General features: G+C 36.9%; 1 protein-coding gene across 1 annotated transcript in view; it reads right to left on the reverse strand.

Annotated features, from left to right (window-relative positions):
• WDR49 (WD repeat domain 49) overlaps nt 1-12,205 on the reverse strand; it is a 127,672-nt gene that overhangs the window by 77,539 nt on the left and 37,928 nt on the right. The window contains 2 exon segments of the mRNA XM_054575642.1: nt 4,661-4,809; nt 6,452-6,619. Of these exon segments, the coding sequence (XP_054431617.1) occupies nt 4,661-4,809; nt 6,452-6,619 (317 nt within the window).

Below are 12,205 nucleotides of genomic sequence, written 5' to 3' on the forward strand. Positions count from 1 at the left end.
TTATACTAACAACAGTTTTGAAGAACAAAGGAACTCTGGTTCAAGTATCACTGGAGAGGAGAGTTTTGTAGGGGGCCTTCCTGCTTCAAAAAACCACAACTCTGAATAAAACATGACTGCCTTGCTGGGTCTTCAGGGAGCAGGGACAGGCTTCACTGTTCTACAAGAAGAAAGAGACAAAAAAATAAAAAACTTAAGATGATACAGTGAACAGTAGGCATAAAAGCAGAGACTGCAACCAGGAGCCTAAGCCATGAACCAGCAGCAAGGTGGAGGCAATGAGGCGAGTATGTTCATTTAAACTGGACAACGGGGAAGAGAACGCAGCAGCCGCAGGACGGAGTTTTCCTCATTTCCACAATGCAAGAACACAGACACATCTCCTCTGGAGGAACACGTCTTCAACTTAGTTCCTACGAATGCCTGTACTTTAACAACAGCAAATAAACCAGGGAAACAACGAAAGATAAGCAAGCCTAAAAGGGAACAAGTCACCCTGAGGGAGAATCACCAAAATAGCAAATATCAGAGGTGAATCACCAAGGACTCCAGATATTGGAATTATTAGATAAGAATGGAAAATAATTAATACAATATTAAACAGTTGAAAGTCAAAAATCCCCAAAATGAGCAAAAAGGAAAGACTATTCAAAATTGCCAAGGAGTTTTAAAATGTTTTAGGAAAAAAAAAAGTTAAAATTAAAAACTTAATGTAGGGGTTACATGGAAAGTAGACATGCCCCATCAGAAACACCCCTTTTAAAGTTAAGAGTATATATGATGAGGGCATCTCCTAAAATATGAAAGAAAAAACCTGAACAAAGAACAGGAAACAAATTTATGCATAATTTTTTTTCTGAAAAACAGCTAAAAGAATGAATAAATAGGTAAATACAAGATATGCTTTCTCAATATGTGGAGGATATTAAATACCAAATTCAATGACATTCCAATTATATACTAATATGGCTTATTGAGGACCTATATACACCTCTGATGAATATTACAATTAGTGTAACTTTCTGAGGTGCAATCACCAATATTTATGAAAATTCTTTAAGAAGCACATCCCTGTTGACGCCATCCATAGTATAACATCTAGAAACGTATCACAAAGAAATTTACTTATAAAATGTTAATGGTATGTATATGTGTGTGATAGTTGGTTTATAAAGGTGAAAAAATAGAAACAATATCTTTTTTACATAAAGGTGATTAAATAACTAAGTTATGGCCATCCATACTATAAATTACTATGTAACAGGTAAAAATTCATGTCTATGTATATACTCACATAGAAGAGCTCTAAAAGAGATTATTTAGGGAAAAGCAAGTTGCAGGAAAATATGACTTATGTTATACCATTTACCAGAGAACATATAATAAATACTTTGCTGTATTTGTATACACAGATAGAATGGAATATATGTTAATATATTATAAAATGTCATATTATAACACAATATAATACAATATATTAAATAGCAATAAAGTAATATAAGAAGATACACATTCAACTGTTAGTAATAGCTATTTGGGAGGAGAGGAATTGATTTGAAGGGGAAATTAGTAAGAAGAATATTCCCTTTTTTACTACATGCTTCTTAACATGTAATTTTTATGGGGGCATTAATCCTTGTACTTAGGTAATTAAGACAAAGTGAAAATGACCGTTTCTGGGTAAATAGAACAGTCATGTTGAGAAGGACGGGGATACAGAAGGGAAAGGAGGACAAACAGGTGAGATGGAGACACGCACATGAAAGTCTAATTATGTATTTTCCTTACCATCCTTGGGCCTCCAATATAGAAACCAGGCCCTGGGCAAAATTGGAACCTCAAACAAAGGATTAAGTTAGAAACTGATTTGTTTCTGGTGTCCAAGTCAGGATTAGCAGCCCAGGAGAGAAGGGTTAGGTACAATAGAAAAGCCCAATCGGGTTCACTGGCTGGAATATCAACCCCCAGCAGAGAAAGTCCCCCGGGGGAAATCCTCTCACCCCCCATGGTCTCCTTCAAGTGACCAAGTTGCTGGCTTCCAGCAGGGTCTTGCCATCAGTGACTGCCATCTTAGGAGACAGTTTAGGATTCCAAAACAAAAATGTAACTGGGCAATTATTTAATATGCTACCAAATTCTATAGGGATAAACTTACGGCTTATTCATTGCTGGAAAGTGGCAATAGAGCAGCCTTCCAAAAGAGATCTGGTCTCAGATCAGTTTGGGAGGAAATTATTGAGATATGTGAATATATTGCTTTGCTCTAAAAATCTTCTAATTTGGCAACTCATTGGCCAAAACATGGTTGGATCACTCAAAGCCTCTTTTGGAAAAAGGATGCTTTCTTTCATTTTCCCTGTTCTCGAATTTATCGCCAGTCCTATAAAACATCCAAAATAATTTTATGGCAATAAAGCAGAGGCTTAACCTGGTAGGAGAAAACCCTGTTGTTTGTTGTGAAGACATAAAGACTGAGATTATTACACATTTATCAAAGTGAAATGGATCTGGACTGATGCGAAAGGAAGCATGACAAGCTTTATTATAATATAATGGTTTAGAAGCCAAAGCAAAAAATAAAATGATAAAAGTGCTTGGAAGAGGCCAGGTAGTCTTAACATTGGTAATAACTGCACACAATCAATTCTGACTCTAAAAACATTTTATTCACTTGCTTTTAAAGTTATAAAACTTTTCAGAGAACTTTGTAATGATAAAATGCCTGGTGTTTGTTTTATACTTATGTTTAATAGAGATTTGTTCATTTAACTGCTAAACAAATTTATTAGTTCCTCAAGAATTATCAAAGACCTATTATATGTATGCACAATCAATAAAAGACATAGTCCCTAACTTCACAAATTCTATCAGTTAGTTGACAATTACACTATTTCACATCTTATCATTTTAACATGTGTTTAATGTGCACTAATATTTGTGAGGTCCTGAGAAACACAAAAATGAATCCAACAAAAAAAACTTTGATGTCAAACACTCAGTGTAGTGAAAGACATAATGTACATATACAACCTCGAGTCTACAAGTTAGATTGTCTTAAATTCAATAATGGAAGTTAGAATAAAGTGCTAAGAGATCTCAAAAAACAAAACAACTAAATCTGACTAGGGCATCCAAAAGAGTTTTCACTCTGAGTTTCTTTGGTGGTTGAGATTCACGTCAAGCTGTCAACAAATAATCATTGAACAAACACTGCAAGGTGCCAAACACTGTGATACTATACAAGGTTAAAAGATCCTGATCCTGCCTAAGAAAGCTAATAACAGTTCCAGCACAACGTGATGCAGACCCTAATAAGGTATATGTGGTTACAACGGGAGTGCAAGGAAACACCTAGATAAGCATGAAGGGCTCCTAAAAGTCTGCAATGTCCAGGGTAAATAGGACATTGCTAATTGATCAGGGAGGAGAGGGGATTGAGGGTAGAAGGAAGAACTTGCTGCAAAGTTCTAGGACAGCACAGTGAAAGCAGCCGGGAGCTTGATGGGGCTGGAGCATTAAATGAATGGAAGAGGAAGGCAGGAAAGGGCTTTGTATAAAAGTTCAAGAATTCTAGAATTGATATTTAGACCGAGGGCAAAGATGAGAGGTTGAAGCATATTTCTCAATGGAGGGCATATTGAAATCAGACCAGTCTGAAGGTGGGGAGATGTGTTAGGAAAACTTTGTAGTATTTCGAGCAAAAGAAGATGAGATTTGGAATTCGAGCAGTGGCAGTTGAGAGGGAGAAGTGAGGCTGATACAAACATATTTCGACAGTATAACCAACAGGAATTGGCTGTTGGTGACGTTTAAAGGAAAGAGAGAGGATTTATGTGATAGGTACACAGTAAAATATGCTCATTTGGCAGGACTTATGGGTGAGGTGAGGTTAGGAGTTGTAGATCAATTTCTGGTTTTTACATATGACTTTAGATTAAAACAAAATGTCAGATTTGCTGAGTCTCAGAAGCTGTCCCCAATAAGACTATTGCCCACCCTTCTCTTCACAACCAGGTGTCTTGAAATCTGTCACATGTTAACTAGATCCAGATATCAAGCATCAGGTAAGGTGGAAATTTTACAAAGGAACAAATGACAAGATTCTTAGAGGATAAGTAGTAAATAATGTGGTTAGGGTTCAAAAGGGACTATCTGGTTCCAGTGCCTTATTTTTCCTTCATGTTTAAAATATCCCATCAATGTCAAATAGGAATGACTTGATATACTTAATTGAAATGTTCTTAATGTACTTGATATTCTTCAAATTAACTTTAATTTCTTACTGAATCTCTTCAGTATCGGAGCAACAATAGCCAATTTGCCGTGTCTTACCAAAGTAGCATTTCTTCATCCCCATTTTTGTTTTTGTTTTCCTATTGAATTAGTTAGAACTTTGAAACCCTTAAGATATGACTTATTAGGAGCTCAATAATAAGAATTAAATTTATGAGTGCATGGTTTGAAAAAAAGTTAATTGTCCTGTTACCCAGGACAATTGTTAAGTGATCATTGATATCTTTTCCAAATATACGAGATTTCCAAAGACACGGTAGTTAGTATATTTTAAAATCTAAACCATCTCTCAGAGCAATCTAGGATCAAGGATAGATTTGGATAGAACTGAAGAGGCAGAACTAAATAAATGCACAATGTTACTTACTTTATCTTGGGAGAAGCTGAAAAGTTGTTTTCTTGCAACAAAGAATTGAACAGCTATAACACTGGCTGAGTGACCCCAAAGGACCCCAACTGGCTTAGAGACAACTTAGGGGTTCCATAGACAAACTTTATTGTTAATGCCAGCAGTGGCTAATCAGAATCAGAAAAAAAAGTGTTTTTTAATAACATGAATAAACCACATATTCTTTTTGAAATGAATTGATCATAAAAAAATATGTCTGCAGGTAAATGCTTTCTGAGCAGCAATGGATTCTGGCTTAAAGGATGGAAAATCTTGTCATTGCCTAACAGCCCAGAGTAACAGGGCATGAGTTTCATCATGTGAAAGAGCTGAAACTGAGGGAGTAGGGGAGGGGGGGGTCTCATGAGGTGAAAGGACAATACAGTCCCTTGCCTAGCCAAGAGGGGACAAAATCCTGCTTTCTAGTCCTCATATTTCTGCCCTCCAGCCAGCATGCCCTAGGAATGTATTTAATAGAAATGTTCAAGTTATCCCAGGACTAAGAAAGAACTAAAACAATATTTAAAGTTTTCAAACTAATTAAAAAGTATAAGGAAACAAACTAATTTTTCCCTGTTGTGTAAATATTTGAGTATTTATAAGCAAACAAGAAACACAAATATATTTTTGACCTGCTCTACTGTGAGAATAAGGTTTATTTTTTTTTTTAACATAAATTGGCTGCATTAGGAGAGCAGGTCAGGAGCAGGGAACACAGTGCATCTTTGGGTGTGGGGAGAAACCAGAAGAGCATCCTTTGTGGTGCCTTCGTTTCAGAGTTGAGCTTATTTGCCCTTATTTTTTCAGCAGTGTGCCAGGTACAAAGTAGTGATTATGGAAAGCAGTTGAAGTAATTAATCAATCTATCGATGGAATGGTTGATATTTGAGTCCTTCCAAAGTCAATTCACCAAGGCCTCCAGCATTCTCTAATAAATTTACATTACAATACTCTTTGAAATTTTAATTTGGGCCTATTATTGTTGTCAGCTATTATTGTTGGGGAATTTAGGGAATCAGCCCTCTAGCTAAGAGTCTATCAATACTCTTTATATAAATGATAATGATTGAATGAGGATTAATAAGACCCATTCTATACACCATATATGTTCATTCTCTATAACTACTTTTATTAATTTTTCAACCTTACCTCACATTTTTTACAATACTTGAACGAATATTATACATGTCACACTATTCAGCTTTCAAAATGTCTATATATCACATAGTTAAGGTCTGAAAATCTTTACAACTGATTCCCTCAGCTACAATATATTCTTTTATATCAAAAGAAAAAGTATCCTTTAATAAACTAAAGCTAGGATAATCTGAAATTTTTAAAAAATCATTAGCAGTTGTATTCTAAAAGTTGAAAACAGTCTACATTTTGCAGTTCACGTGTGTATGTGTGGGGGGGTGAGGAGCAAGGAAAATGATGTATGTGGGGTCAAGCTTTGGTGGTGTTAGGACGATGGTAAATGGACACTGCGCAGACTGTCTTATTTCTGAATATCATTTTACTACCTCACCAATGCAAATAAAAACACTAATTAAAACCTTGGCTCGCTTTCTCATGTTTTCACCTCAGTGTGTGTACGTATACCGCACATTTTAATACATCATTATCAGACATTCTCAGGCAATAAAATGTAAGCTTCTCAAGTTGGTCTCTCTGGCAATAAAGCAACAAGGTGGAGAGGCTTCATGCATACCAATAGGCATCCAGACTCTTTACGAGGCCCTCATAGTTATCATGATTTATTTTACATACCAATTAAATTGAGCCGAGAGTGGTAATCAAAAGCATGAATGCCCTGGGCAATGTTGAGGGATGTCATTTGAAGATGTTTTTTTGATTTCTCTCTCCAAGCCAGCACCACAGTATTTGTATTGTTGGTTGTGCTGGAAATGATAGCATCTAAAGATGCATTGTAGGCAACTGATTAAAAAAAAAAGGAAAAGAATCTTTAACTGATTTCTCGTAAGATATTAGCAAAACAGAGCCATTGTAATATAAAGATAAAAATTAAACTCATTATGATAACACAAGCCGGTACTTAAAAAAACAAGTCACTCACCCCTCCCCCAACCTCCCATTAAAGAACTTACAGTGAAAAGTTACAACAAAGTCCACATTTGAACTTTTACCCAACCTAAGGCTACCTTGAACTTATTTTTTAATTGGGACACATAGCAGGAAAAATATTAATTACTGTAATTATATGTGATTCTGGAGTTCTAAGATGAGTAATTGGCCAAATTCCTGGGTTCTTCCTCCTGGGTCTGAAGCAGGCGCACAAGAGCTTAGCAGCCATCTGCTGCTCTCAGAGATTTAGCTCATGTTCAAACCTCGGTTTATGCAAGTTGTGCCTGGTCTAGAATGTTTCAGAGTGAAATGGCCAGGACTCAATGCCTGGCCAAGACTCACAGGCAGAACTAGAGACTCCGGTAAAACGGCTGTTCCTGCATCCCCGATGACCCAGAAGCAGAAGATGGGGAGCAAAACCCCATTTCCCAAGCAAGCAAAGTGAGGACTCTTTTGTCAGGAAAAGCTTTCTCTTCTTTCAGACTCAGGCTCCAAAGGCAAAGGCAGATTATAGATGATCTTTCACCAACTTCCAGCCACTGCTGTCTTCCATGGTTAGATGGAAGTTCTCCAATATATTTTGCTCAGTGATTTGTGTCCAGAGTTGAAGGATTTCTGGTTTGGCCTCAAAATCAAATGCCTGCCTTACACAAAGAAGGATGTTGTAACTTTGCATAACTTAAAGAGAGTTGCTTTAATAGAATGGCCCTTAGAAATAGTTAAGGTCGACAAACTCCATAGATTCAAGAGTGACACTGTTGGAAGACAATTCTCAACAGACCTGTGGAATCCCCGCACTTCTTTTGAAACTAACCACTGACTCCCTTTGTTCTAGACTATCTCTTCTAGGATGTTGGCATAGGAAGGAACCTTGGGATGTAGAGAAGTTGTCTCACTTTGCAACAAAATGTGGGCACACTTACTATCCAGATTAAGAAAAATAATGTCTCCTTCTAGAGTGAAAGGCAAACATGCATCCACTCCAGTTTAAAAGATTCAGATTCTCTAAACCTGGGGTTTCTTTTCTGTCACACAAGCCACTGCATGTGCAAGCATTCACCTGGGACCACCACGCTGTGGGACTTGTCCCCTGTGGGACTTGTGTGTAAGGGGGACGGATGTGAATGTGCTCATGCTCATGCCGCTGGCTGTGCTGTGGGCAATAGTGTCCTTTTTCCTCTAACACAGGAGTCTTAGGTCCTCTGTCATTTCAAGATTTTTGTCTCCCAATTTCTCTCTTCTTATAAGGACAACAGTCGTATTAAAATTGGGAGTCTAATTATTCCAGCATGACCGCATCCTGTCTAATTTCACCCACAATCAGAATGATTCTAAATAATGTTACATTTTAAGATTGCAGGGGTTAGGACTCCAACCTATCTTTTGGGGAGACACTATTCAACCCATAAATCTACGTTTTATGTAAAAAATGAAGGGACTTCTAAAAATATGCATGTTATCTGCTTATTGTGCAAAATGAAAGGGTGATGAAAGAACCAAGCAGCCAAACAAGTGACAGGAAGTTGAGAGCAGAAAGCCACTCCCACCCCTAGGCTGATGGCAACTTCACCCCAACAGAGAGCCCAGGGCAGACATACAAAGGGAGGCCCACACCACACACCGTGTATCTCAATGTTTAAAAGGTAAAAGTCAAGTGACAAATTGTAATATAAAAATATTTTATCCTTCTAACTTTCAAATACATTTATAATGACAAAATTTTCAGATATGTGTAAAGTTTTTTTTTTTACCAATAAAAGTTGTCAAAATAAAAAAAAATTTCTCCAAGTAAACACCACAGTGTTGGTTTTGTATTGTTGGTTGTGTAGGACACGGCAACCTAGCATGTGCATACATATATACATACGTGTGTGTGTACATATAGGCATATATACATTTCCAAATAATTAGTAAAGGCCAGGAAACTTTGAGAGGCAGTATAGTTCAATACATTTCTTCTCTCTTAACCTATTCAATTGGGTTAGCAACAACCAGAATTTATTGATTTAAGAGCCAATATTGACATTTGTGAATAGCTTAATTTAATATAATTCATATTTATCTCACTACAAAATATATGGTTTAACATGATCAATTTAGGACTAAATTAATGAGATTGAGAATATCCAGTGTGTCATCTATAGACATCCTGTCTCAAAATATGGCATCCCGTCTTCAAAGATTTACTGGGCATCTGCTACGTGCCCTGTGCTACGATGAGATTAATAAGAGGAACCTGGATGTCCCTCAACTCAAAGTGAAAGATGTAAATCAAACAACTAGAAAAAAACATCAGCACAAAACAAAGTGATCGATTGAGTGATACAGAAAGTATAATAGAGGTTCAAAGAAGAACAAAACAGTCTGGGCTTCAGGGTTTAGAAGATATTTGGTGAGTGTTGACAAAAAGATAATACTTCAGTAGATGAGAAGGGGTGATAAAAAGTGTGTGAGAGACAAGGTAAACTCAGAATTTAGAGCTGGACAAGGACTAATCTACTGTACAGATGAAACAGAGACCCATGTGAGTTCAGTGATTTGGCCAGTCAGCAGCTGATTGTTGTCAGACTGTGGAATTCTGACTACTTTGGTACAATTTAACATTGCATATGTTTGGCAGCGCTAGAGTACAAATCTAGAATACAGGGCACGATCCCTTGACCACTGGAACAGGGCTTCTCAAGTTTCAATACGCAGAAGAGTCATTTGAGACCATGCTGTAAAACACAGACTGGCGTTCAATAAACTAGGATTCTTCATCTCTACCACACCCCAGGTTGTTGTTGCTGATGCTTGCTAAACACCACACTTTAAGGAGCAAGCACTAGAATATATTTTATAGTTCTTTAAAGCATTGCCAATTATTTTGTACTCCAGGGAATTATTCCAGAGTTCATAAAATTTAGGAGGTCAAATGTCCCTTTGGAAATCTAATGAAAGCTACATACCCTCTCACCAGAAAGATGCCTATGCACACAAAATTGTGTATAAAACACCAGGGTTATGGGACCCTCTCTACCTTCACTCACAAAGCCCAACCATGATAGATCTGAAGAACTCAGGTGATGAATCTCCAGCTACAAGGCAATTTTGGATTGTTAAAACACTTAACTGGCCTTTGATGCTGGGATTCTCCTAAGCAACGCCAGAGTACAATTTCTAAGAGAAAAAGGAAAGACTGGGATGATGCAAAGGAGACTTTAAGCAAGGGGACTGGAGAAGAGCTGTTTCACTGAGCTCTAGGCACACGGAATAATTCACCGTAAAGCATGTCATGAAACACAGAGCACTGCCAAAGACCAAAATGGCCTATTTTTCTACTCTGCCTGAAATTTGCCTGGATGGTGTGTTGTTTTGCTCATCTCCCATTATGTAATCTCCCTCAACCTATGAATTACTTGTAATAATAATTAGGATGTTTTATTGTATCTCTCCCATGTACTAGGCCTCATGCCAGGAGCTTTACTGCAATCATCTTCAGCAGGTAGATTACTGATGAGGCAATCAACAGTCCAGAGCCAATGTACCCAAGTGCAGGCAGCTAATTGGAGGTGGAAATGAGACCGAACCCACTCCTGTTTGGTTGTGAGCAGTTTCGCATTACCACATCATTCTTGTCCACTGAGCCACACTGCCACATGTGTGCAGATCTGAGGTTCTTTTTATTACTGACTACTTTTATGTCCCACATGCTCTCAACCCCAGACCAAGCCCCTACTTTACCTTAAGCCTTCCCTTTGTTGATCTCTTCACTTTACTACTGCCACTTACCCCCTAGGAACAGTATGTTTATGTTTTCATTGTTCTCTCTCCATCCTTCTCTTGCATCTAATGTCTTTCCTTCCAACAAAGAAAAAGAAGGGCGGAAGAGAGAAAGAAAAAGGAACGAGGGAGGGAAGGAGAAAAGGAAGGAAGGAAGGAAGGAAGGAAGGAAGGAAGGAAGGAAGGAAGGAAGGAAGGAAGGAAGGAAAGAAGGAAGGGCAGGACCCAAGAAGTGACCAGTTCCTATAAATGTGAGTCCTTTGAACCTCACTGGGGAGCATCAATTTTAGGGTCATAAAGGTCCTTGATCACCTGTTGCACCATTATTTCTACTTCCCAGAAGTACCAACAATATAAAATCTAATGACATTGTTCTCATTAGAAAACAACCTCACTGAAAATATTTCCTTTGTTTACAGAAAGCACTAAGGGTTGTTATAACCTGGCTCAGTGAAGCAATATTGTAAGATCTAAAGTATCTAACGCACATTATAATTATATCTTCAAAGTCATAAAACTTCTATAATATCACTATAGTATAATCAAAATAAGTTATTTCTACCCAGAAAATTACTTTGTCACATGTTCCCACATTATGTCCAAGTATCATCTTCAGTTTTGAGGCTATAAAGAAAGATGAATTAAAAAGTACATTCTGCTCTGGTATTCAAAGTATAGCTTTAAGATTTGAATCTGCAGGTTACCAAGTGACATTTAAGGGCCTCTATGCACTGTTACATATTGAAGGCTCAACAATTCACACTTTATTTCTAAAGCAAGATAGAACTTGTTTCTGATTAAAATGCCAGAACTCCTGAGAATGTCTGAGTAAAAGGTAAGAGTCAAGCTATTTCCTTAAAGTCAAATTTATCTGATAGATAAAAATGTTTTTTCTACTTCCTAAAGATAATAAAGGAAATGATAGGTTATGACATTTTTAAAATATCAAGCTAGAGAATGGGATGAGCTGATAAAATACATTATTTGTTTTTAATATTCTTGGCCACTTTGAGAATTGGTACCGGAAAAATATTTTTAAATTACTAGTACAAAGCAATACAGAAACATACTCATAGATACAGAGAACGAACATTTTGACAGTTGCCAGATGGGAGGGGCATTGGGAGGATGGGTGAAAAGCTAAAGGAATTAAGAACTGCAAATTGGTTGTTACTGAGTAGTCTTGGGGATGTAAAGTAAAGCATAGGAAATACAGTCCCTGATATTCTAATACCTATGTATGACGTCAGGTGGGTATGAGATTTATTGGGGTGATTACTTAGTTATATAATGTCTAATTACTGTGGTGTATACCTGAAACTAGTATAATTTTGTATGTCAACTGTAATTGGAAAAAATAAAAAATGATTTAAAAAAAAGCAATATACCAAAAGAAGCATGAATTATAAAAGATTGATAGATTTGACACTAACATTAAAAACTTATTTTCATGAAAAAATACCATAAAACAAAATGAAAAAGATGCCTCATACTGGGAGAAAATATTTGTAACAGAGATAACTGACAAAAAAAAATTACTAACTAGAATATAGAAAGAACTATACATCAATAAGAAAAAGAAAAAACTCAACAGAAAAACAGGCCAGGTAATTCATAGAAGACGAATCCTAAATGGCCAATAAACTTGTGAAGAGATGTTTTATCCTCACCAGCAAT

Source organism: Pteronotus mesoamericanus, unplaced genomic scaffold (genome assembly GCF_021234165.1).
Source record: "Pteronotus mesoamericanus isolate MK-2021 breed Mesoamerican mustached bat unplaced genomic scaffold, CSHL_Meso_final contig_116, whole genome shotgun sequence".
Classification (NCBI taxonomy): Eukaryota; Metazoa; Chordata; class Mammalia; order Chiroptera; family Mormoopidae; genus Pteronotus; species Pteronotus mesoamericanus.